Below are 22252 nucleotides of genomic sequence, written 5' to 3'. Positions count from 1 at the left end.
GTACTGATTATGGATAATTTCTTTCAGACTCTGTGATGAGCAGTTGTCAAACCAGTCCCATTATGATTTTGGATTGCGAGCCCTAAAATCTGTACTGGTTTCTGCTGGCAATGTGAAGAGAGACCGTATTATGAAAATAAAGGAGGACAAGAAAGCTCGAGGTGACACTAACATTGATGAGGCATCAATAGCTGAAAATTTGCCAGAACAGGAGGTCAGTGACACATGAGTATCAGTAAGATAACTCATTATTGTTATCGGTTTGATATATCTATAGATATCTTATCATTTAGTACAATATTCTTCCATTTTGTTACAATTTTTATGGTAAACACACCACCTACAAGCCATAGTTTTGTTTTTGTAATGCATTAAGGAAGTCAATGAACCAATCAGGTTCTTCAAAGACATTTTTGGAATTTTAAATTTCGTATCTAACTGAATCAGGTATGACTGACATGTATACAGTATTTCTTGTATAAGCTGATTTAGCATCTTACTTTTTGCTGTTGAGTCACATTTAGGTTAAGAAGTTGTCCGCTTTAATCACAAAGTAGTACCTGAAAATCAAAATCAAGTTTTGAACTTTTATATATGAGAGTGCCAATAACAATGGGGAGAAATAGGTGCAGTCTTTTATACACACCCTGTATTTAAAAATTAATCAAGTGTAAAATTACATTACATTTTTTGAAGGTAGGTAGTATTAGTTTAATACATAAATATCACAAGATTTATATTGTCAGGGTGACTACTCACCAGGAATTCCAGGAATTATGCATGGATTATTGGGTCCAGGAATTATGAGTGAATTCTGTGTGAATTTTTCTCCGTAGATGTGAAAAATCGAATATTTTATTAATGCAAATGAATTCAGACATTTACAAAATGCCCCGAGGCAAGTTTTTCACAGTTTGGCTTTTATCTTCATCGAAGAAGGAAAAGAAAAGAAACTGCATGGAATATAAAACAATTCTCTTAATCCGTTTACTTTGTTAGTGTCCTTCGCAGAACAATCTACACACAGATTTTTGCAAGATAAGATTTGAAGTTGATTAGGTAAATTTGAGTTTGAAATTCTTGTACAATTAACAACTTTACGTTACGTAAGGGTGTAAAGGGTGCTCCTTCCACGTAGTGCACCCGATAGTCAACCTCACTTCCACATAGTACACCCTGGACTGCAGACTAAACGAGGCTCTGTGCCCAGTATAATTCTGTGTAGTCCTGTGTTTTGTGTCCTTATTTGGGCTGAGCACCCTTTTTAGCCTCAGCTTTTAACCAAGGTAAGGAAATTTTAGTTTTCAGACATGCTTTTATTTTTGTTACGATAAGGGGCTGGACCCCGTATAGTGTGACGGGTGCAAAATAGCCTCAGTGCTGATGCACCCAAATTTTTTTAATTGAAATTCAAAATTGAAAACTACATTACAGTTATATTCATTTTAGTTCTGTTAACGTAAGTCAGAATATTTTAGTCTTCCAACGTTACATATATGTTGTTAGTTGGGGGGTGGAGACGGTGGGAAATTCTTCTCACCAACAATCTTGGCCTCAAAAATCCCCCCCACCGAAAATTCCCAGGGGGGAGAGTTTTGTTATAATAAACAAAAGATAAAGAATTACTTTTAATTTTCAATATACTTTACTAAAAATAATATCGAAAATACATGCACATTAGAAGGTTGTGAGTATTGAATGCATTCTCTCTCAAGAGACCATTAACAAATCTACATCAATACGCACAATAAAAGTAAAATAAGAATGCAAGGAAAGAATAACTATGAAATCTAATTAATTTATATTAACATAAAGCAAAAACAAAACAAAAACTTACACATAATAAAACCACTTCAACTATTTCATAATTTATTAACATCTTTAACCAGTTACTAAAGGAATTAGTAAGCTGCTTTGCAATATCTCATACCTGATATGTATAAAAGTAACAAATTAATTTCTTTTATGTAATTAATAATAATAATATATTTTTAATTGAGTGATTTATTCTTTTACTTTTAATAATACACATGTTGGGGAGGGGGGTTTGTAGATTAAGAACTTTCTCACCCGCCACCAGTTTTCAATGATTTCGCACCCTGTGCACAATTGCTAGTAGGTGGTTTCCTTGCGCCTGATTTTCAGAGCTGGTGCCTAGCTCTGAAGAAGATTTTTTGAGCACTGAAATAGTATATATTCTATACCATTTAATTGAATTGAATTACAATTTTTGGATATGTTGGAATCACGCAGACCCTTTATTTATTTAATGTATTTATGTGTGTTGGTGCTGTAATACGTAAGTTGGAATAGAGAAAACATCTGCTTGTACCCTTGAATTTTTTGAAAGCTCGCCTTGAAAACCGGGAATTATACTTGAATTTTTTCATGGTCCAGAGTGGCCACCCTGATTATTCAGAAAAATAGTTAAATGGGTGGATATTTGTCAATTATCAAGTAGCCTAGGCTGACATGTGTTACTGTTTTGCCTTTCAGATCCTTATTCAATCTGTGTGTGAAACAATGGTACCAAAGCTGGTGGCAGAAGATATTCCACTTCTCTTTTCATTGCTGTCTGATGTTTTCCCCAATATCAATTACACACGAGCAGAAATGGGAGGTAAGATTTTCCACCTTACTTGTATATTATATAAGTGTATACTATGTACTTGTTAATGAGAATATATTTTTATTTTTCACAGCTCTTAGATGAAAAGAGATTATTGGAATAAATAATAATTTATTGTAGAACTGAGCCGATACCACCATTTGCCAAGGTTTAATATGGGTTAATATTGGTTGTCGCTATTTGAAAAATATGACTGGTATTTTTGATGTGGCCTTCTTATTTATTCTGCTCCTTTTGAAGGGTAGGGGGGAACTTATATACATGAATGGTATATTCCTAGAATGTTGATCATTTAACCAGTTAGTTGGGGATTGTGAATATAAAAGTGTAATTAATAATCCCTGGTTTCTGTAAAATTAATATTTAAATGCAATTTCTTTTTCTAAGGCAGAACTGGTCATGTAGTAACTAAGAGGGTGAAAAGTTTTTCGTAAAAATTTTTCTTTGTTAGTGTCTGCAAAAAGTGCACCTAGTAAGCAAGTCAAGATATGCAAGCAGCAGGTAAAGAATCTGCAGAAGGAAAACTAAAAAAGTTGTGACATAAGTTTTCTGACTGTCCTAAGAGGAACAGAATGCTTAAAGATCATACTGATTCCTGTCCATATTGATGAAATAATCAGTGAATTGGTTGAATATCCGCATGTAAAGTATGTTGTTGTACATGGCCATCTTTAATTCTTTCGTAACTGCTAATAGTAGCCATGGCAGAGTGGTTAGCACATTGCGCTACAATGCCAGGAGTCCTGGGTTCGAATCCCGGCCTGGGCATGTATGTTTGTGAGTGTCCACTGTCCATTCATCAATTTCATCATGTCATCACTCATTCCCATCTTCGCAAATTAGCCAAAAGTGGCACAAAAAGCAAAGTAAAATGAAGCAAATCAATCAATCAACTACTAATAGTAATTTTGATTGTTTTTCTGAACAGGTTTGAAGGATGAGATAAGGAAAGTTTGCCAAGAAGAATACTTGGTATGTGGTGAAGGGGATGAACAGGGTGGTGCCTGGATGGAGAAGGTAAATATCCACAATTTAGTGAACAAATTAACTAATCTTGTCTTCTAATATTTTGTGTTTTCATTTGATGATTCCAAGGTTTCTTACCGGGCTTGGTTGTTAAAAATTGTCAATTTGAACAACAAATTTGACTCCTCCCCCAACAAAACCCACTTTTTTTCAAGTGTGTACGAGGACTGTTCAATAAATATGGTAACAAGTCCAATATGCCACCTGACAATCCTTTGAAAATAAATATCTTCAGAATCACATCACAGTATTCCTCAGGCTGAATTGAATTTCAGCATTACATATTCTAGCACAGTGACCAAGCATGTTAATCATCACTTATCTTCATCATTGTAATTATCCAAGAAGTGGCAAAAATTTGATGCTAAATAACAAGTACAAATAGAGCATTCCATACAATTTGGGAATTAGTTCCTTTATGTAATTAGCAAAATGATAATTTATATTACATCTAGTTTTGAGTTTGTCTAGGAATAGATACAGAAAGAACTTTGCTTGATTACTTCTATATTTCAGTTTTAAATACTCAAGATATTTACAAGCATAGTGTGACTTTCCCCTGTCGGTCACTTACATTTAAGTATTTAATAACTTGGTAACCAGGTTTGTGTCCCAGTGAGGGAAATGGTTGTGTCATTGCATTTGTTCTAACATCTGCTTCATCCAAGCACAATTCATTCTTATCACAGTTAAGAAATGGCAGAAAAGTGCCATTATATTAAATATGCAATACATTTTACTAGTAATGAGATGTTATTTGTTACGCTTGTTATCAGTCGATACAAAGTGCAATACAATTGCTGATAATTTTAATGATTTAATATTTAAATAGCCTGTAATTGAATGAATAATTCTGCCATTTTGTTATTATTTATGTATATAATTCATGCACCCTGGTTTTGAAAGGGTACCTAGGTATGTTTGTTCATTAACAAATTAGGTGAAAGGTGTTCGTTTTGCTTTCTTCATGAAATGTTTTAAACTTAGTATTGCATCAGTATAATATTGGTCATCAGTATTGGTAAATTTTACCGATATTTAATGGGTACTTTATTGGATTTGGTTAAAACTTGATCAGTCCATCCCTACATTTTAGCATTAAGAAAACTCATATTTTATATGTATCGTTACTATGGGAAGAACTTAAAAGGAGAAGTAGGAAATTTTTTTAATTCTAATTAAATTAAAAAGATCAGAAATCTTTGATTTTAAAATATATTTTCTCCTACTTCTGTGGATATCTCCCAACATTTATATACCTTAATTGAAATTGTGTAATAAGAAAATCTTGGAATCATTAAAATAATTATTTGTGTTATCTCATGCATGTTACTGAAAGATCTACATAGTTCTGTATGTACATTGTAAATAGAAGTGATGTGATAGAACTTGTATTTTTGTGTAATGTATTTCATATTGTATATTTTAGTCTGTACACTCTTACCTGTACAGATTATTTTGAAAATAATATGTCTGAAGCAGTACTTAATGAAGTTTCTCTGTTTCAAATTATGTCTATATCACACGAAAGGGCTTGGTAGGAGAGACGTGGTGTGAAAAGGTAAGTTAGTGGATCCCTTTCGTATCATATGTGATACTTCAGTCCTATATATCAATGGCATGTTTAAATTCTTCCTTCAAGTTGTGTGTTCCTGCAATGGCCCATTACACCTGCAAGTTCTCTTCAAGAACAGTCGTGTGATTTGGTAAAGCTTTTGTATATATGTAAATTGCTTCTGTCGAATCTTTGACATTGAATTTGCTTATGGTAACATTTTTAGTTGTATGCTTCAAGCAGGGGCACTTTGAGCTAAGCATGGGTGGTTGTTCATATGAGCTGGGGCTATGTTGTACTGCTGTGTGTTTTTTATTTACAACAAGCAAATGTGTTGTGTCTGCTGAGCTTATTATTCAGTGTAGAATAATTTATATTCATCTCAAAATTATTCATTGGTTAATGTTAAAGTATCAGCCTTCTCATCATGGGCTTCTTAATGTTTCTATCTTGCGGGCAGATGGTGGTTCTTTTCCTGTCTTCATATTTCCACATTTCCTTCATTCACAGTTTCCATTTTTGACTTCCTTTATCACTCTTCCTTCCATCTTTGTCATACTACTACTTTGGTAGCTATCATCCATTCCTCTCATATGTTCATTCTACCACATTATTGTCCTCTATTTTGTTTCATAGATATCTTTTGCCAGTATCTCTTTTTCCCTGTTATTCACAATTGTGATGCATCTCTTTTTCCCTGTTATTCACAATTCTGATGTATAATGTAATGGGTACATAATATGAGGGCTCGTCAATAATGAGAATGGCTTTATTGCTCACCAAAGGCATTGGGCAGGGTCCTTGTGGAAGTTGTCTTCATTGAGTTGAATACACTTGTTCCAACATGTCTGTCAATTTTGGAATACATGGTGGAACCTATTCTTTGATATGGGCCTCTCGATGCCGTGGTGGTAACGTCGTTGCCTTGTAATCAAAGTGTCCTGGGTTCTGATCCCAGTGGACTGTAGGTCCATTTCCCATGAGCTGATCTTATGTACGTATAAAGTGGATTTAAAACAACACAACTATCCTTTGATACGGTTTTCAAAATAGTCTCTTGCCTTCTTCACTATTTAATAGTGAGTAATGAATTCATTCTCACTTTGTTGACTCACCCTCGTGCATATAATATGTCCATGTATCTCAACCTTGTTATAATTTCTACATAATGCATATTGTACCTGTCAGTTTCTGAACCATATATTGCCTCAGTGATCACTCTGAACAGGTGAAGTCACAATCTCACTACTACCGATGGTTCGACATTCCAGTCCTGGCATAGCCATGTGTATTCCTATCAGTCTGTTCATCAGTTTTATGTATTCACCAGATCATCCTCATCATTGCTATTAGATATAGCAGGGTACACAGAGGCACTTGCCCCCCTCCCCAAAGGAATAGTATTATTACATTCCAAAAGTGGCAGTAAATACTGTATAAGAAAAAAATTCAGTTAAGCAAAGTTTATGAACTCAATTTTATAATCAGTACATAACACCCATTGGGTGAGGCTTGCTCACAATTGGTTTCACCTCTTTGCTCCATATACCCTCTCTGCTCCTAGTGGCACTTACAGTGGAACCATGATTTTACGTACCCACATTATACGTTTTCCCACTTAATACGTTCATCTAGTCAGGCCCCGGCAAAAGGCCATGTTAAATAATAGGACGTTCACCTCGATCTTACGTTCGGTGTAACTCCCGTTTCCCACTTTATACGTTTTCCGAACCGTGACTATGTTTAAAATTTGCCAGAAACCTGTTCTGTTGACCACGTGAGTTCTCCCTCCTATTTCTTTCTTTCGCATTCACCACGGAAACTTGAATTTCCAGAAGTTAGGTTTTCATTCTAGAGGAGGGAGGAAAAAGGCATGGTTGCCGGAAGGCAGGGGGGGGGAGGAGGAGGAGGTGCACAAGTCGCATTTGTCATACCTCCCTTGAGGGACAGGAAGGGAAAATGGCACTTCTTGCATTCCTCGTGAAGATGAAATGGGCCGATCCTTTTGCTGCAGGTTCAGACAACAAGCGCAATGTTGCCAAACTGATTCTCTCCAAGTGCTGCCTTCCCTACAGTTTGGACACAATGTGTGTGACTGACGGGTCTTTGTTCGTCCTTCCGCTCCACAAAAATGAGTGGAAAATTGACAACGGGACTTGGATCACAATTTGCTTCATTGCCCACACATTTACAGAATCTTTCCTAGTTGATGGGAATGAAGAAAAGAGGGGAGACTTGTTTGTAAAAACGTTTCCTTTCTTCTTGTTTGCAATGGTGAAAATGGAAAAAATTAAGGAAAAACTGCACTTTTCTTCAATGGAAATTTGTTTAGGTTACTAAGGAAATATGATTGGATCTAGTTCGATTATTTTTAATCTGAAGTTTTTTCATTAACGCTACATTTTGGTTATCAGAATGAAGATGAAAATGCACTAGCTAAAGTGATCATTTCTTTCTATGGGCAGATAGGGTGATATTTTAATCACTGACTGAAAAATGTTAGTGTCAAATAAATTGTGTGGGGGAGGGGGAGGGCGAAGTTGGGATAAATGATTCTTGTACATATGTTGTGAAGTGATGGAGCCAGGAAAAATGAGTGAATAAGCGAGGAGTGCGGCAATATTTTCTGAGAGCAGCCAAATTTAGTTCACATCTAAATGCCATTAAAATGCGTCAATGGGGCTATCCAAGCGTGGTGCTGGTCACATCACCTTCAAATTGGCAAAAATCGAAGAATATGTGGGGCAAATGGGGCTGGAGCATGGTGCTGATCACATCGTCTCCCACATCCCCCTATATATGCATCGTGGCATGGTGCAAAGTGCATGGGGAACTTTAACTTCACCTTTTTCTCATTTGCAGGGAGGGAGGGGGGGTTGCTTTCTCATGACCCCTATGGTATCATCACTAGTCTTGTAATTACTGAAAAGTGCCAAGTATTTCTGCCCCGATTTTCTTGCTCGTGTGGAAGTGAACACCCTTACACGAGACATCTTAACCAAGTAACATAAAGGCTAAAAGCCTTTCCTCGGGCATCTAAAATTATGCAGTTGTTCTTTTACCTGAATATGCGCATTCAATGAACATAGCGTACTGCAAGTGAATAAAATAAAATACACCCATCTTCCCCCCACATGAGCTCACAGCACGTCTTGCTTTTTTCCTTAGAAATTCATTATCATACCTCTTTCCCATTGTTAAATAATTTTTGACACAATATACCCTCTAAAAAGTAGATTGTGTAGTCATTTCTTACTGACAACATTTTACGTTTTTTTATTTATGGGCCCCTGGAAAATGTAAAATCGGGGTTTCTCTTTTGATTGTATTCATACTAGTGGAAGACTAAATAGCCTGTAGCAGAGTTTGCAGCATAAGAGGTATCATCAAAAAGTTTCTAGAATTCACTCAAAAAACCTATCCAAATAGTGTGTTCCTGTTGGAATCTGAGTCACCCTCGAAGCCCTGCTGGAAGCACTTATGAAAAACATATTTTTGTATGAGCTGCAAGTTAGTTATGTTCAATTGTTGAGAAGGTCTGGAGATGTCAGTATGGTGGCAACATCTCTTGTAAGAGCACACCAGTGTGCAATTCTGGGATATTTTTGATAATACCTCGTTGTTCTTGTTAGGAGTATACATTGCTTATACATTTTAAAATTAAATTAAATACTGTGAAACAATAACTTTACCATCCATAATAAATAATGCTTGTTTGTATCATAGTGATTATTTTCGTTAAGAGTTGTACAGTACTAACAAACTAAAGGGCTCAGGTTCAAACCCTGAGTAAAGCATGGAAGCTTGTTTGTGCTAGTTTTTTTTTATCTAGTTCATTAATTCATAATTTGTTCATGTCGTCATAATTAACTTGGGAAGGTAGAAAAGCAATGTGAAAACATATACATATCCATAATCATTACTGCTAGTAATATATTTGTTAATCATTTTTTAATATTGAATATAGCTTGCAAAATGCAACGTGCTATGCTCAAGAGATTTTTACTATATTAATTGGTCCAATTAATCTGCAGTTATTTGTAATTTTACCAGTTATACATCTGTATAAATAGTAAAGAATCTCAATAAGCACTTGTACATAAAGCACATTAAGGATTGGCATGCTTTCCAGAGCCTGAATTTGATGAACCCCGATTTTACATTCAATCTTAATTGTCTCAATAGAGCCAAATGCTATAAAATTTTCCCTCATTTTAAGTTTTTTCATGTTGGTCCCGTGAAAAACATAAAATTGAGGATGCACTGTGTATATTGTAATCCTTCGAATTGCTTCAGCTTTTAGATTTCTTCACCATGGAACAGTTTTTTTATATACTGCTATGATATTAACACTGTTAAGCCTTGTTTCCATGCATAATAACACGTTAAAAATGCTGACCAAGGCAGATATTTATTTATAAACACACTACACGTGACGTTTCAATCTTCTAGCAAGGTCTTCTTCAGACTCGAAACAAACTTTGAATAATATAGTGTGTTTTTTAACTGAATTTCTGCCTTGGTTAGCATTTTAAGTGTGTTATGATTTGATATTTGTTTCAGACAATATTGCAGTGTTATAGTAAGACTCTTAAATTCACACACTCTAATAGTGTTTCCTATTATTTTTCTTTCTGACCCATGTTGCTTTTAGAGCTTTATTCAGGTTACCTCGCAGCATTGTTGCTAGTGGTATGTACTCAAACTTCTCAAAATATTTGTAAAAAGTTACCAGCGGCTGATATTTTTACATTACGTAGATGGAATTAATTGAATAATTTTGAGAATTTTTGTATTTTTTAAAAAAATATGTAGGCATATAGATGCTACTTAATTTAACTGCAGTTTTTTCTCTTCCTTTTTTGCATTAAATTGTTTTTAACCAACACGTTTTTGTAGTTTAAATTGCAGCTTATTATAAATGCATAAAAAACTCTCAATGGGTGGGGTTTTTATAGTGGTGCTTCTAATTGTCATGATGGTCTAACTATTTTAACTGTAATTTGTTTGCAATTGATGGTTGTGTTTATATGTGTAAATGTGACTAATTATTATTAAAGCAAGCACTGGTATTTACCTAAGAATATTTTGCATTTTGTATTTTTAAAAGGCTTCTGGAGACAATCTATTATTTTGGGATATGCTGTAACCATGTTTAATTAAAAAATTGTAAAATACTTGAGTATTGTATGATCATCATTAGTCCAGAAAAAACTTAAAAGAGTGACTGCAACTAACCAATACTACTACTATGATGCCAATAGCTACTCTACTACTACTGTTGCTGCTGCTTTGACAATGACTGCTGCACTTTGGCAGTGACTGCTTCTACTGCTACTGCCACTTTGACAATGACTGATGCGCTTTGGCAATGACTGCTTCTACTGCTACTGTCACTTTGACAATGACTGCTGCACTTTAGCAATGACTGCTTCTACTGCTACTGTCACTTTGACAATGACTGCTGCACTTTGGCAATGACTGCTTCTAGTACTACTGCCACTTTGACAATGACTGCTGCACTTTGACAATGACTGCTGCACTTTGGCAATGACTGCTTCTAGTACTACTGCCACTTTGACAATGACTGCTGCACTTTGACAATGACTGCTGCACTCTAGCAATGACTGCTTCTACTGCTACTTCCACTTTGACAATGACTGCTGCACTTTGACAATGACTGCTGCACTTTGGCAATGACTGCTTCTACTTTTACTGCCACTTTGACAATGACTGCTGCACTTTGACAATGACTGCTTCTACTTTTACTGCCACTTTGACAATGACTGCTGCTACCACTACTTCCACCTTGACAGTGACTGCTGCAACTACCTTGATGACAACTACTACTAGTGTAGCTACTACTATGAGGATTATTACATCTCCTAATGAGGACTTTTATTAGTACTATAACTTATTATATTACCATTGAAAGTACTGCTACAAATTACCATGTAATTGTGACACTTGGTTAGGCCAATTGCACTGATATCGACAAGCAAGATTATTAGCAGAATTTGAAGGCTAAAGGAATAAACACACATTACCATGTGCCGTGTATTATACCTTATTTGAGAGCTAACACAGATATTGGTTGTAACTGCTTTTAAATAACATACATTCATCTGATGAATCAAATGGTCTTTATTTTTTTGAACAGGTTCTCCAGTTGTATCAAATCTGCAGTCTGAATCACGGTCTGATGATGGTGGGACCAAGTGGGTCTGGGAAAACAACAGCATGGAAGATTCTGCTGAAGGCCCTCGAGAGATACGAAGGGATGGAAGGTGTGGCCCATGTGATCGATCCAAAGGCCATCTCCAAAGAGGCCCTCTATGGTGTTCTTGATCCAAACACTAGAGAGTGGACAGATGGCTTGTTCACCCACATTCTCAGGTAAAAAAATTTAGCATTGTTTCAGTTGGTTTGCAGTGTTCTCCCTGACCTTGGAAATCAACCTATAAGTGTAAGTCAGGGTAGGAAAAGTCAGGAAATTTTGAAAATGCATGCAAAACCTGGGGGAAATCAGAGAAAGTGGAAAAATATTGTAATTTTGAAAATTCATCCAAAACTTGATGAAAGTCGGGGAAATCAACCTATGTATAAGTGGAAAAGACATGGGAAAATTGGGAAATTTTGAGAATGCATTCAAAACCTAAGGAAAATGAGGGAAATCAACCTATAAGTGGAAAGTTTTGGATGCATTTTCAAAATTTCCTGACTTTTCCAAGTCATGGAAAAGTCAGGAAATTTTGAAAATGCATCCAAAACTTGGTTAAAGCCAGGAAAATTAACGTATAAGTGAAAACTCTTGGAAAAGTCAGGAAATTTTGAAAATTCAATCAAAACCTGGAGAAAGTCATGGAAATCAACCTAATAGCGAAAAAGAACTTCCAACATTCCTGGTGTCAAGAGCGCAAGTGGGTGTGGTGGTAGGGGGAATAGGGAGGCAGCAGTGAAAGAAAGACGAAAGGCTCCAGCCGCCAACAAAGGGTTGGTAAACAGCGAACTGCTCTCTGCTGTTTCACAAAACTGCACCTGTAACGTGTATATTGAACATGCCAATTAAATTTAACTGGAAGACGTGGAATTGGCTAAAATTTGTTCAATCGTGTTGCAACCTAACCATGCAATCACAAATGTACGTATTTACGTCGTTCTTACCATTAAGATACCAAGGAGAGTACAAGGCACGTCAATAGAAAGGATGAGGTAAGCTGTATCTTTAGTGTTAAGGGTCCGACAATGGATAGTGTGTATGCAATTTCCATTGAAATTACTACAAAATACATCGTTCATTTAATGTTTTCCCATGCTGCACCACTAAACAAGACAAAAGTATAACTGGAGCAAATGCACGCAATTGTATACCGAAATTGTTAGAGAACCACTGCATAAATATTTAAAGACTTTCCTTGATACCTTCTTGCTGGTACTTAACCTAGGTTAGTATCGCATGCACATTTATTATTTCATTAAGTTCTAATATTATTATCCTGTTTCATGCCTGTGACGTGTAAGCATTTCATGCTTACAATTAAGCACTCTAGGAAGAAGTAGTTCGTAAAATTGCATAAAAGGTAATTTAAACAATTAACAAGCAATTTATTCTTTAGTAAGTTGAACAATTTATCAATCCATAAATAGCAGCACTAGTAATGCCAAAATCTCGCAAACGCAAGTTACATTATCGTTCATGCTTTCCATGAATTAATTTATTAACAACATGACCTGCATGTTCCTTTTGTAATGGCAACACATTTTGATTAAAGAAAGTTGGACTAAAACATTATCTTCAACAACACCCGCTTGCACCATGGATACATGTACATAACATAAGCCTTTTCAACAAAATAGTGAATAGAAGAATTCATGTAACCAACCCGTAGTACAACTACAATTCCGTTATAGTTTCCAATTTTACGTTATTAATTCATTTGTTATTTTACAACATTTATAAATCATAACGACAATAATTTCAACTTCAGATCATGCATTTTGAAGCTACCATGTGGGAATATCTGAATTCATGATACTAAGGTTAATCTATTAAAGGAACAGAGAAGGGCAAGAGTGGATTGGTGCCAGGAAATGTTGGACAAATTCAGTGGAGAAAGATCAAAAGACATTTTTTAACATAACAGGTGACGAAAGCTGGATATACCAATATGATCCTGAAACGAAGTGGCAGTCATCAGTCTGAGTCTTCCCTGGGGAGGATCCTCCCAACAAAAGTGAAGAGATCAAGAAGTGTTGGCAAAAAGATGATCTGTTCTTTTTTCTCTGCTAGTGGGCACATTGTGACAGTTCCACTTGAAGAACAAAAAAACAGTCACTGCCAGATGGTACACTACAAAATGTCTGCCCAAAGTGTTCGATGCGTTGAGGAGGAACCATCCAAAGACAGACCTCCGCGGAATCATGCTGCATCATGACAATGCCTTAGCTCACTCCGCAAGGGAGACAACAGATTTTCTGAACAAGTCACGAGTCAAAACATTACACCATCCTCCTTATGGCCCAGATCTGGCCCCACGTGATTTTTTTAATCTTTTTCCTAAAATGAAAAAAATTCGTGGTCATCAATTTGACTTGCTTGAAGCTACGGTGGCTGCATATGAACAGTGTCTTTGTAGCATAACGCATAGCGTTCAGCATTCAAAAAGTGGTTTGAACTGATGACACGTATAGTGTGTGGTGGAGAGTACTTTGAGAAGATGTAATGGAAATATATTTTCATTTTAAGGCTTCAATTCTCAAAATTTTCAGAGTGACCATCGTAGTTATTAGGTACGGATTCGGAAGGGGGAAATGAAGACATCACTGACATTTCAGATTTCATGTAAAAAATTAGTTTACTTTCCATTTTTTTTCCTTCTTCTAACTGATTACGGAAAGTTTATTTTTTTCCATCAGGATTATAGCCCAAAGTGTACTGAACAAAACTAGGTTATCATTTGTACCTCTAACGTAGCTTACGTCGTCGCCTTGTAATCAAAGGGTCCCGGGTTCGATACCCTGTGGAGGCACATAGTGGTTCAGATCCCACTTTAAACTGTAGGTCCAGTCCCGATTAACCTCTCTGTGCATAAAGTGGACTAAAAAAACAACAATTCAATCAATCTAACGTTCTTAGTTCGAAAATATAAAATTCCATTTGGAAGCATGCAGAATTTCAAATTTCCCACTGAAAACATGCTCGCTGTTAGTGCATTTAATTTTTTTTCTTCGAAAGTATTAGCAATAAGTGTGTACATTTTTCCACATCAATGGCAAACATATCAGGCTGGTTCCTTTTGGAGATTCACGTCCTGGCATAGCCTGCATGGGGGTTCGATGAATTTCAAATTTTGTGTTAAAATAATAGTTACTTTCCCTTTTTTCTTCATCTTCCAACTGAGTACGGATTTTTTCCCCATCAGGATTATAGCACAAAGTATACTGAAGAAAACAATGTATCATTTGTACCTCTAACGTTCTTAGTCCCGGAAATATAAAATTTCCTTTAGAAGCATGCAGAATTTCAAATTTTCCGCTGAAAACATGCTCGGTGTTAGTGCAAATACCTGAAAAATCAGCCTCTTCATCTAAGAGTTAAAAACGGAACGACTTGAGATGACCGGACCCCTCTCCGATTTTCTTCATATTTGGCATACTCACTAATTGAGGCCTCCTAATCACGAATCTGAAGTTAAAATTTGTCTGAAACGTCTAGAAATTGCAAAATAAGCAAAAATAAGGCGTTAGTTTTCCGAATGGAAACTGTAGATTTTCGCAAATTTTTTTGTTTCACAACCAAATATATACTATATTCCTGATACTACCACGACACCAAATTTTAACTATGTTTGCCTAACCTAACCGAACTAACCTAATCACGCGCCAATGGTTCGTGGGGCTAGCGTCAGTGGTTTGCAATTATTTCAAATTTCTAGATCCTGATACTAACACGACACCAAATTTTAACTATGTTTGCCTAACCTACTGAACTAACCTAACCACGTGCCAATGGTTCGTGGGGCTAGCGCCAATGGTTCATGGGGCTAACGCCAATTGTTTGTGAGGCTAGCGTCAAATGGTTCGCAATTTCTAGACGTGACCGACAAATTTTAACTTCAGATTCGTGATTAGGAGGCCTCAATTAGTGAGTATGTGAAATATAAAGAAAATCGGAGAGGGGTCCGGTCATCTCAAGTCATACTATAAGGGGTGTTGTTTTTGTTTTAAATTAGTTTAAGTTTGTTGTAAAGGTTAACTTTAAATATATAATATATCAAAAACAGCAAAAACAAAAGAGAGAGCCACGCTTTACGCGGCCACACGCAGACCCTATTCCACGTGTGGTGTTCCGTATAATAACAGATATCCCTTGAGATACCTGTTAAGCAACAGACGAACTTTAGCCTAAATTTAATAAGCAGTAACCAGAGGAGGGCTTGGTAGGCTTATGATTCACTTCAATGATAGAAGGTCAGACACCTTTGAACGACATATTTATTCATAAAAAACACCGCTTGTGGCATAGCTACCACCAAACACGAGCATTTCACTGTACATAACACACAAAAAAGATATACCAAAGATTCTGTACTTACATACCAGCCGTTTTCACATTATAATTTTCATACCTGGGGCCACACACACACACTATTTCACCCTTCATAGCCACATCCCTACACATGGGTAATTTTGGGGTACACAATACTAAAAATTGGAGATTCACTGCTTCCTTGGTGTAACAAAGGCTTTGGGGGAGTGATGGACGAGTTTTCCTGGCTTTTCGTGCATGGATGGCTGAGAACAACTTGGATATTTGCTGATATCCTATGGATGCTGTTATGGCGTCAGTTCTGCAGACCATGTGGTCTTGATTTCCACTTTGGATGAGGGACACAAAAACTCGCTATATTGCTGAAATTTTCACTGGGATCATTAAATGCTGTTTTGGACACAATATCCCACTTGGTCAAACACACTTAGGCCAGAGTTTACTTTAACTGGACCTTAGATCCCTGTTCCCTTATGCATCCTTTGTTGCTGGCACAGGCGGCCATTAACACACTGGATTCTGCCAGCAACTTCACAGGTGACCTGCAGTGGCGTATGCTGGTTCTAACGAGTGGGTAATCTCCGACCCTTGATCCTCAAACTCCAAAAGTTTCCGTGCAATTTATGTCAGGATCCATATTGGATTTAGGAATATTGTGTCGGAATGTTTGTCTTATTGCTACGACCACAATCAATTAATTCTCGTTATTGCAGTTTAATATACGTGTAGAATTTCAAATAATAAAAAAATACAGTATTATAAAGCTATAAAAAAACAACCTGTAAAATATAAAATGAAAGACGTGCACTAGTGAAATAAAAACCCGCAATATTAATTTAAGTGCAAAATTCAACTTACTCCAGGACCCGATTATTTGTGCTGTACCACATCCAAAGCATGCTGTTTGTCCAGTTGCACGTCAGTACGTGTATGTGCGAAAGATTGCAGCTTAACAAAGGAAGTTATGTGACTTTTGGATTTTTCATGTTGGGCACAAGCGTTGCAAAGATTACAGTATCCGCCACGCGTCCATACATTCATTTCAGCCCCGAAAAGTAAGCACGGCCAACAAAAAAGCAAAGCTTATTAACACTTATACTTCCTGTCAACCATGGTGTTTTGTCATAATTTGCTTGCGAAAATGCCTCACATATTCCCGATTTTTGTCTTTCTGTGTAGAAATAAGTTCAAGCGATGACACTGGCCTACCTGTATTTACAATTTGCAACTTCTCCTGAAAAGATCTTGTTCCAAAAGGTTTCACCAGCAAATCTTGTATCACATCCATTACCCTTTAACACAGCACTATCACGACAAAGACTAACACCTAAATAAATAATAAACACGAAGCACAGCACGAAGCCAACGACTACACGCATTCAGTTTCACGCGCCAAACTTCTGTTGTGTTCCTGCTCAGAATGAAATTCCCTGGCCAAAGCCAGAATTTTATTTAGGGATGGGGATCATCCCTTATTAGCAGCCGCCACATAAAGTTGAAACAGTGGGGTTAGAAGTCCTGAAGATGAATCTCAGATTATTACAACGTATTATGCAAGGTGTTTAATCCTGCTAATGAAGTAAAATTAATTACCACTATACACTTTTTAAATTAGATATTTGTAGGATTTCGGGGAGGGGGATTTCAGCCCCCCCCGAGTCCTCCACCTGGCTACGTGCCTGATGTGTTTTTTTTCGTTTTATGTTTAATTCGTTCATCTTCATCACTATTAATCTAAACAGGCGGAATATAGCAACTTAAATTAACTAATATATATAATTAATTTATTTATTTTTGATATCTTTCCCTTTCCCTTTAAAAAATATTCAGTTCCGTGAAAGAAGTATTATTGCTGCTTTTGAAGATTAGAGAGGAGAAACAATCACTATTTTTGTAAATACAAGGATAGGGGGAGTCAGCAAATAGGTGCTTTAATTGTTTAAGCTTTGAATTTTATTTTAGTTTGCTTCATCTTCAATATTTAAGCTTTTTCCTTTTGATAAATTTATGTTCAAGTAACAGAAATCATAAAGACAGAAGCAAATGTAAAGTGAAAATTAGCGTAGAATTGGTTTGCCCATGTTATTCAATTTTCCTGTTCTTCGCACTCTACCGGGTATGTTTTCCCTAGTTCAGCGGAGGGAACGGTAAAGGCTCTGAAGGTTGAGAGTGCGACCGGTGGACTCTCACAAGAAGGAGCTTACCCTGGGCACGGAATCACCGCGCCTGAAAAGCAGTGTTTCCTCCCCCTCTTTCCTCTCTCCTCCCTCCCCGCCAAGGGTTGTAAGGGAATCGGGAGGAATGACGTCAGGGTGAGATTCCCTAACGTCATTCCACCGGCTGGAGAAAGGTTCCCGGACAATCGGCGGAAAACGGTTGGAAGCATTCGCGTGCTGGAAGCAAAGAAATGTATGCATCGAAATTGGTTTGGAAGAACATTGCGAAGAAATGTGTGTGTGTGTATATATATATATATATATATATATATATATATATATATATTTTAAAAAAATACAGCCGGGTCATCTGCGATTACCTAGATGACCCAGAGTATACGCCGCTGGTGACCTGCTCTCAGGTGGGTCTGGAATACAAGTGAGCTTGAATAGCAAGCTCAGAACACAATAGCCCATCTGAAAGTCTGCTCTGTGACGTCACAGCCTTGACGGCTTCTCATTGGCCAGCTGGAGTTCTCTGAGATCTTTCCTTGTCTGTAGGAGAAGTGCCACTTTCTCCCACCAGATGGCAGAGTTATCAATTGCTTAAAAAGTGTAAACAAAAGTGTTTTTTCACCTTTTCTGGCTTAATTATGCCAGATAATTGCAAATGAATTTACTTTTAGTAAATTAGGCATTATTTTACCTATGGGTAAGTGTTATCTTTGATTTTCAATAAAGGATAAAAGATTTAATAAACATGTGATTTGGAGCACATGGTTTTTGTTATTCAAGATGGCTACTGCCAGCCTAAAAATTGTTGATTTTTTATAAATAAGGCACTTGTACCCCTCCCATGAGTGTAACAACTGGTTGGTAAACATTACCAATGATTCTAATTGGGGGGGGGGGGGGTATAAGTCTCTGGGAAAATAGCTCTCACAAGCTTTCTCTGATGCTAACCTGATGGCCCTTGTACTTAGGTTGGTCTGTGGTTATTTGTGTGTGGACATATATGCCCAATGCTGATTGGTCATAATACCTTAAAAACAGTTAAGTACAAAGTTACGCTAGTCGGTAACCAGTTTACTTTAATGTGTTCTTCAACATCTGAGGCATGCAAAAGGAATAGAGTTCTTGGCAGTCATGGATTTTGTTGCCAGCATAAACCATATTCTTGGGAGTACCCCTGGAATTAATAATCTAGGGGCATAATGTCTGGAAACCAGGGAAGGTGGGTCATGGAATGGGTACAAATGATCAAGAAGTACTGTATCCAGGCAACCCCTTGCTGAACTGCTACAACTGGACCAAATAAACCAACTATGACACCAAAAAGTTTTGAAGCATATGCAGATATAAATTTCCTGCGATTGTCTGCTCCTCAAAGAGAAACTGCTGAATAGTGTTTGTACACGTTGGGGTTTGCTGCCTCTGAGCTGTCAATGCACTTCCAATGGGCAGAAACATTTTCTTTCTTGCTTGATGGTGTTTTGTGAGGGTGTTTTTACCATGGACACTGCACTTGTAAAGTGCAATCATCTGCTCTGTCTTGAGCCAAGGTGGATTGTTTTAAATTAGGTGATTTTTTTTTAAATCACTTTAAAGAAATAATTGATAGAATAATGTACATAAGGATTTTGCAGATAATCAGAATCATTTTTGGTGAAAGTATATTAATCTTGTAATCATTTAAGAAAGGAAAAGCAAGGAAACAAAATATATGTACTGATAGGGTGAAGCTGATATAAAAGGAAATATAATGTATAAACTGTAAACACACTTAAATTTCTTTTGATTTAAAATTCACTAATTTTTATAGGCAAAAATAGCGAACATTTTGTGTAGAATAATGTACAAAATACTGTAATCATGTTAAACCATAAATAGTGTCATCATCAAACTGTAAATAAACATGACAGCTGATATTTGGAAACAATCCTTAAAAAAATGCCAAAATTCATCTAGAAATAGTATAAAAACTATTAGTTTCAATTATATAATTTATCCAGAATGTTTTATTTCCACTGGAAGAAAAGTTACTGAAATTATTATAGTTTCATTAACACACTGAACAATCATTTCCATAGTAGCTTCATATATACAGTATCAGAAACAGAAAAATGTATATTTACATTATTTTTTTTATTTGCTTTAATCAAACTGTTCAAATATTTACTAGAAATTGTCTTTCTATATAAAAATAACTTGTATCTACATGTATGGTGCCAAAAAAGCATATAAGCAGTTTTAAGCATGTTTTTTAAAAAAATCTATTTAAAAAATCCTCAAATTATTTTTTAAAAATAAGAATCATTATTTTTATCCACCTTGTCTTGAGCAGACACCACTTTCACTTTCATGGCTACAGCACCACCACCATTAAGCATCCATGCAAGAAATTTCAGTTCCTCATACTCATCCTACTCATGATGTTCCTTCATCTTTTTGTAGTGAATTATGGCAATGGTTTGAAATGTGTCTGTCTAAATCTGGACACCCTGTATATATGTGTCATCTGTTACATCCCTCATCTCCATTGCCATTAAACCAGGAGGTAGAAAATCAACATCCAAAATATAAAGAAATAATTTCATGCGATGTAATGGTTTCAACTGAAAATCTTTATGATGAAGTTTGTACTCTACTGAAAGCAAAAGCTTTGTGATATTCGTCTACGAGTCTGAAAGATTTGCAAACTGTACATTGCAAAGAACTGACCATATTACCCACTGTGCAAAATTGAAATGTCTAATCTTATCCACTCATCTAAAATGATCCTATCAATTGTGTCTCTAAATGGTTAAGACATTTAATTTTACATCAGATTGGTATATTATTCATATCTTTATTATTTGTTATATGGATAATTTAATTTTGTAGGTACCGGAGATCATACTGTTTGCAAATTAAACATTTTATATGTATATCTCTTTTACAGAAAGATAATTGACAATGTCCGTGGAGAAATCAACAAGAGGCAGTGGATCATTTTTGATGGAGATGTCGATCCCGAATGGGTTGAGAATTTGAACTCTGTGCTTGATGACAATAAACTGCTAACATTGCCCAATGGAGAGCGTTTGTCTCTTCCTCCTAATGTCAGAGTGATGTTTGAGGTATGTTATGCAAAGAATAAAATATAGGGATGTGACCTAGTGCAAATATTAACTAATAATAATAATAAATAAGAAGTAATTATATCAGCTAGAAATGGTAGACTGGAATCAGAATCTGTAAAATTGGGAGATTTAAACTGATTCTGATTGAAAAGTTTGATCATATTGAATATATTGATATAGTTTTGATAAGTTTAATGCAATAGGCTGCAAGGAAAAACCTAACACACTTAAGAAATATGTTTACGAAGCTCTTGTAATAATGTTACATCTCATGACTACAACCCTTTCCATAATTAAATGAAAAGTACTTCTGTAACAGTGTAAAAGCATATGTTAATGATAATACCCAGCCAGAATTTTCTTACAGCATTTTATGACAAATAGCGTATGTAATTTGTACACTTGCTTTTATTAGTTGTGGCATATATTTGGTTTTAATGCAATATTTCAACACACTGCGTTTTAAAAACTAATGTAAGTACAGCCAAAAAGGAGACTTAACAACAGTAACGTTGTCGTTAACTCATGTGGTAAAGACTGTTTCAAACAATTGAAATGTTTGGTTGAAAGCAATTAATAATAATAATAATAAATAAAGTGTAAAAATCACTTGTAATTATTTTGGTGCGAAGTGAAGCTATACTTTAATTAATTCTTACTTTTCCCCCATTGATCATGTTTCTGTTAAATAATCATGTATGTTAGAATCAGTTTTAAAAAATCAGTAAGTACATCAGAATATGCAATCTATTTTGCTGCTAATGCAATACTTAGTGACAGAAACATCAGTAACATTAATAAACATTATTCTCTGCTAAAAATCTGCTTTCATGTGCTCCGTTTCAATACATTATTTTATATTATAAGTTGAATGTAGCATAATAATTATCATGCATTTAAAATTTAGAATGGACGTAGTAGGATCACATGTACAGTTCTTTTATCTTCCAATATACAGGTTCAAGATCTGAAGTATGCCACTCTGGCCACTGTTTCCAGGTGTGGCATGGTGTGGTTTTCTGAAGATGTTCTTTCAACTGAAATGATTTTTGAGAACTACTTGTCAAGGTTGAAGAATATTCCACTGGAAGAAGGAGACGACGAAGGCTTCAAGAAATCAGATAGCAAGGAAGATGTTTTGTCCCCGACTATACAGGTATTTGCCCTTCCTTGTGCCTTCTTTACAAAGAATTGCATTGTTAATGGTTAACACTC

The 22252-nt window shown here is 36.0% G+C and overlaps 1 protein-coding gene across 4 annotated transcripts in view; it reads left to right on the top strand.

Moving 5' to 3' along the window:
• Dhc64C (dynein heavy chain, cytoplasmic) overlaps positions 1–22252 on the top strand; it is a 244593-nt gene that overhangs the window by 130029 nt on the left and 92312 nt on the right. For 2 of the 4 annotated variants that reach the window (XM_083114054.1, XM_083114052.1), the window contains 7 exons: positions 28–214; positions 2497–2620; positions 3558–3646; positions 5187–5216; positions 11371–11606; positions 20857–21034; positions 21996–22193. In XM_083114054.1, coding sequence (XP_082970180.1) covers positions 28–214; positions 2497–2620; positions 3558–3646; positions 5187–5216; positions 11371–11606; positions 20857–21034; positions 21996–22193 — 1042 coding nt within the window. The remainder of the gene's footprint in view (positions 1–27; positions 215–2496; positions 2621–3557; positions 3647–5186; positions 5217–11370; positions 11607–20856; positions 21035–21995; positions 22194–22252) is intronic. The other 2 variants (XM_083114055.1, XM_083114053.1) reach the window with 1 other exon arrangement.

The sequence above is a fragment of the Lepisma saccharinum genome, chromosome 28 (genome assembly GCF_977018435.1).
Source record: "Lepisma saccharinum chromosome 28, izLepSacc3.1, whole genome shotgun sequence".
Taxonomy (NCBI): Eukaryota; Metazoa; Arthropoda; class Insecta; order Zygentoma; family Lepismatidae; genus Lepisma; species Lepisma saccharinum.
Note: the sequence above shows the minus strand (reverse complement) of the source record. Positions and strands in the feature narration are given on the sequence as shown.